Source organism: Zingiber officinale, chromosome 1A (genome assembly GCF_018446385.1).
Source record: "Zingiber officinale cultivar Zhangliang chromosome 1A, Zo_v1.1, whole genome shotgun sequence".
In the NCBI taxonomy this organism is placed as follows: Eukaryota; Viridiplantae; Streptophyta; class Magnoliopsida; order Zingiberales; family Zingiberaceae; genus Zingiber; species Zingiber officinale.
Window position 1 is genome coordinate 20,430,903 of NC_055987.1, and position 4,980 is coordinate 20,435,882.

Here is a 4,980-nt window from a genome sequence, read left to right on the forward strand (position 1 = left end):
AAGGCTTTTGTTGATTCCGGGGTTAACGAATTTTTTTTATCAAAAATACTCTCCGATAAGAAAAAACATTAAAAAAAAAAAATGTAAAAAAAATATTAAAAAATGTAAAAAAATAAAAAAATATTTTAAAAAATTTAAAAATTTAATTTTTTTTAAAATAAATAATTTTAAAAAATAAAAATTTTAAAAATAAAAAATTTTAAAAATTTTAAAAATTTAAAAAATGTAAAAAATTTTTATAAAAATTTAAAAATTTTTAAAAATTTTAAAAATTTTAAAAAAATTAAAAATAAAATAAATAAATAAAAATTAAAATTTTAAAAATGTAAAAAAATAAAAATATAAAAATATAAATAATATAAAAATATAAAAACATTAAAAAATAAAAAAAACATAAAAAAAGTAAAAAAATATACCGGAAAAAGAAAAGTAAAAAAATATTTAAAAATAAATAAATAAATAATAATAATAATAATATTATGTATGGTTGGTTTTGTAACTGAGGGTAATACGATAAAATATTAAACTAGGGTATTCATTAAAACCTTCAAACAAACAAGTTTTTTTTGCATTACCTAAATTGAACCAAACAATATTTGGTTATGTTTTATTCCCTATAACCTTGGTTATGCGATTACCTGGTAATCACATAACCAAGGTTATACATGATGACTTGAACCAAACATACCCTTAGGGTTTGCTTGTTTGGGGGGTTTGGAATGGAAATGGAATGAAATTTGGTGCTTGGTTTGGGGAAATGGTGGTGGGATCCACGGATTCATTCCTCTAAATATAGGATTGGGTTATTCCTGAGTATTATGAGGGGTATGAAAATCATTCTCATTTTATTAATATTTACAATCATTCCTATATTCTTTCCATTTTTTATCCGAACCAAGCACCTTTTTAATATTATGGGATTTCATATTTAATATTATGGGATTTCATATATGAAAATGAAGGATATTGTCTTTATTTATTTATCATGATCGTTCTTTCATACTCTAGATTCGTCACTGTTTCTTGGTTTATTATGACTTCGAAAACCATATACAATTCACTACTACCAACTCCATTATTCAGGACTAAGGAGAGTGTCGTGACGCTTTGGCTGCGACCACGAAATTTTAACCAATAACAACGCTACTTATCCTGTTTGGTGATCGATCCAGGAAAGGAGCTCCGCAAAATACAAGGTTTCCTTGGAGGTAGTCAAGCGGCCAAATCACCTGTCTCTCTTAAACGGGAAATACTGCTCGCTTCCGAAATGACGCCTGTCCCATCTCACAATGTTTTGCCAGTCTGGCAGATGATCTGATCTGTAAAGCGTAGAATCCGCTTCTACTGCAAGTTTCTGTTTTATTAATACAGGCGATCAAATTTAGTTGGTATTCCCTCAGTTTTGGTCTCACCACGTTTTCTTTTTCTTTTTCATTTCATTTTATATTTTCTAACTTCTTTTCTGTCCATTTCCCTCTCTTTCCGTCTTCGTAGTAGGCGACAGAGCTGTGATTCGACACCGAGGAAAAGATTCAAACCCTAATCCTTGGTTCCTTTTATCTGCTTCTTCTTCCATGAAATGGGAGATGGAGATGGAGGAGGTGGAGGCAGTTCTGGAGCGGATCTGGGATCTCCATGACAAGATCAGCGACGCCATCCATGCCAACTCTCGCGCGCACTTCCTCCGCTCGGTTAAAGGCTGCCGCGGAGGGAGGGACCTGCCGCCTCTGGTAGCTTCGGCGGTGGATGGAGGAGGGGATGGGGTTGGGAAGGGCGGTTTCGTCTACGTCAAGGATTTTAGGGTGGACGGCGAGGAAGAAGGCTCGGGGATAGCGGAAGCCAGGAGTCTCAACGCCATTCGCTCCGCGCTGGAGAACCTCGAGGACGAGCTCGAATTCTTTCATGTGAATTCTTCTACTTTCGGTTGTTGAGTTTTTCTTGTTTTGCCCTTTCTTCGTCGTCGTTTTAAATCGTATTGATGGCGGAACCAAAGGAGTCGGATTTCAGTTTGATTGCGATTGTGATACGGTTTTTATCAATTGATTGACAATTGAAACTTATAAGCTTTCATTTTATTCTTATTTATTTCTAGATCCAAGAGAGTTTCGAGAACGTACTACTCAGTACGATTTCTCATTAGAACAATTTTTAATTGTAATGTTGGAGTTTGAATGTAATAGTTCGATGCTATCGGCTATTCGTTCGTTGTTGATTTTTAATTGATTCCAGTTCAAATTTCTTGTCTCTGTCCTATCAAGTTTAAATTTAAACCTCAAGTCATTTATATTTTACAAATCTTTGTAACCATTGAGGTTCCTCTATAACGAAGCTCCTTCGGAACAATACCTGGAGTAAATTTCACTCAAGTTATGAACAAAGTAAAAAGGACAGAAAGAACAAAAAAAAGGTCAAGGAAATCACTTTAAGGTTTTAGATATATGTTAATTGAGATATTGTTCATTACGTTATATGGTTCTAGCTAGCTGTAAAGCAGGCATCCCATTTTCTAATGAGATTATAGGCAGACAACTGAATAAGGGAGCCTTCTACTTGTCATATTCCCTTTAATACTTCCAGACTTAGAATGCAATATCTCTTTGGTTAAAGTTAATCTTTGAATATTGTGTCAGATTATTGGCTATATGTCGATTGTGTCTAATGATCTTGAAACTTTGTCTCATTGGGGGTGTCCAATTAATTAGAGGGTGGTAGATTTGCTACAATAAAACTTCCCTTGGCTTTTTACCCAATGTAATATCTCTTTGATCGAAGTAACATTTTTGTTTTCAATATTGTGTTAAGATTATCAGCTTTACATTGATTGCTGTTGTGTTCTACTGTTCATGTAACTTCTTAGGTTTCTTTGCTGAGTGAGTTATGTAGAATATTGCAATTCTCAATTCACTTGTTTTTTGAGCCCATACTAATACTTGGTAGTTTGTTTCAATCAACTGGAAAATCAGACGACTTTTTTAATTGCTGGCCATTTCACAGAATAATTGATTAGTATTTCTTATAATAAGTTGCAAGCAATTTTAGGATATGGCCATTCTATAAGTTGGCATTAAAGCAGGAATTTTAATCATTGGTCGTACTAGCATTTTTACTTAATTGTACGGTATTTCATAATGTAATACAGATCTATGGTTTGGCTAACCTGTGCACATTTAATCAGATTGTACAATCACAACAGCGTGCTGAACGAGATGCTGCGATAACACGATTAGAACAAAGCCGAGTCATTCTTGCCATGAGATTGGCTGATCATCGTGGAAAGAGGTATAAAGTCATTGAAGATGCTCTGGCGTTTGTTGGTGATGTGCATGATATGGGTCAATTTCTCAGACCAGAGAGCCAGTTGGGTGAGAATTTGGAAGGGCGTGAGAAGAAACCTAGCATGTTTATGCAGGCGTTCTTATCAAGCTTCGCTGCAGCGGAAAGGTCGATCAGATTGGTGGGTTTTCAAGGCATTTTAGCAAATGCAGCTATTTTTGCCGTAAGTATGCTTGCTTTTCTGCAGCTCAATCAAGTTGCTTGTAACGGTGGAAACACACAGACACGAGATCCGACATCCTACAGGAAGAGAAATGAAAGAAAATGTTTGCTTTTGGATAAATCTTCTACGGGGAGCCAATCGAAGCATCTCGATGTTACGTTCGCCAGGGGATAGGAAGATAGGATTGTCCTGAAATGGTGTTTGTAAATTCTTTTCTTTTGGTCATTAGGCAGTTTGGCAAGGCAATTATTTTGATTAAAGTTCTCAAGATATTTTGCCTCATGATACTTTTGCTCAATCTTTTTCATTTGTCGTGGGCACGGTCTCTTATAATATAGGGTAAGTCTGTGTATAATAAATTCAATGTGATCTAATCTTTTTTCTGGGATTTTGTAGCAGGAGTTTTGTGTACAGGAGTATTATTATTTTTTTCTTTTGCCTTGTTCAATATTTGAAATATCTGTGTTTTGTGAACTATCATGTTTACACACTACACAGATAGACAGACTCAATGACAGCAACGTTTTCTCATTGTACTTGTAAGCAACTTCTCTCATTCAGTTCATATCACAAGTTGTTTGGTACGGATTTTGTGGGCGCATGATTGCAAGGTTAGACTATAATATGTATTATGTTACTAAGGGTGTCGCAAGATTGGACTATAATATGAATTATGTTACTCAAGGGCGAAGCCAAGACAAGAGGGTGTGACCACCCTTGAGATTTTTTAAATAAATGAATACTATATTTTACTGTCACTTTGATCAACTGATTTACTATCTTTTGTCGTCATACGTTAAAATTGACACTATATTTAAAAGGCTAGCGATCTAAGTTAGCCATTAGTACCACTTTTATCAAAAAAGATATCATGATTTAAAATGTTAATTATTGAATTTTAAAAATAAAATATATAATAAAATAGATAAATTAAATTGTAGAACACGAATTGAGTGCGCTAAATTAAAATTGGACAGAATTCAAACTAAATCTAATAGGTTGGCATAGAGATAATCCATTATGTTAGTTCAAACGTGAATTGATTTATTTAAGTCATGGCAAAACCAAATTTAAGATTTAAATGAGTTCGACCGATTTAAAATGAATTGAAGTATTTTTGAAGAAACTTCCTCTTTCCTTTTTTTCCTTTTTCTTCATACGCACGTTGTAGCCCCTTCATGTCATATGCCACTGTCGTGCCTTCACCCATTGCTAATTTTTCCCTTCCTCTTTTCCACATTTCTTTCTTCTCTCTTCTCCAACTACAGTAAACTTGCAGGTTTTTTCCTCTTCTATTCTAATGCACAATAGCTCTTTTTTCTTCTCCTTTCTTTTCTCCAACAAGCAAGAAATGTAATACCAATTATTGTCGTCTTCCAACAATAAGAGTAGCTCTCATCCTTAGCATCTTCTTCCTCTTCATGTGTTTTGTAGAATTTTATTGGCACTGCAAGAATTAGGGACAGAGCCAGCCCAAAGGCTAG

At 34.2% G+C, this 4,980-nt stretch overlaps 1 protein-coding gene across 4 annotated transcripts; it reads left to right on the forward strand.

Annotated features, from left to right (window-relative positions):
• The first annotated feature begins 1,464 nt into the window (after positions 1 to 1,464).
• LOC122020212 (plastid division protein PDV1-like) lies at positions 1,465 to 3,928 on the forward strand. Of its 4 annotated transcripts, XM_042578059.1 has the most exons (4): positions 1,465 to 1,904; positions 3,176 to 3,279; positions 3,346 to 3,454; positions 3,521 to 3,928. In XM_042578059.1, exons 1-4 carry the CDS (start codon positions 1,575 to 1,577, stop codon positions 3,668 to 3,670), a joined length of 693 nt encoding a protein of 230 aa, XP_042433993.1. In that variant the 5' UTR covers positions 1,465 to 1,574; the 3' UTR covers positions 3,671 to 3,928. The 4 variants fall into 4 exon arrangements, with proteins under 4 accessions (XP_042433993.1, XP_042433986.1, XP_042433979.1 ...); XM_042578052.1 differs by having other exon boundaries at positions 1,467 to 1,904; positions 3,176 to 3,454; XM_042578045.1 differs by having other exon boundaries at positions 1,467 to 1,904; positions 3,346 to 3,928.
• The last annotated feature ends 1,052 nt before the right edge of the window (positions 3,929 to 4,980 follow it).

Coding starts and splice junctions, on each gene's coding strand:
- LOC122020212 (XM_042578036.1), top strand. CDS start 1,575: ATGAAATGGGAGATGGAGATGGAGGAGGTGGAGGCAGTTCTGGAGCGG. Junction 1,905..3,175: donor ACGAGCTCGAATTCTTTCAT/GTGAATTCTTCT, acceptor ACATTTAATCAG/ATTGTACAATCACAACAGCG.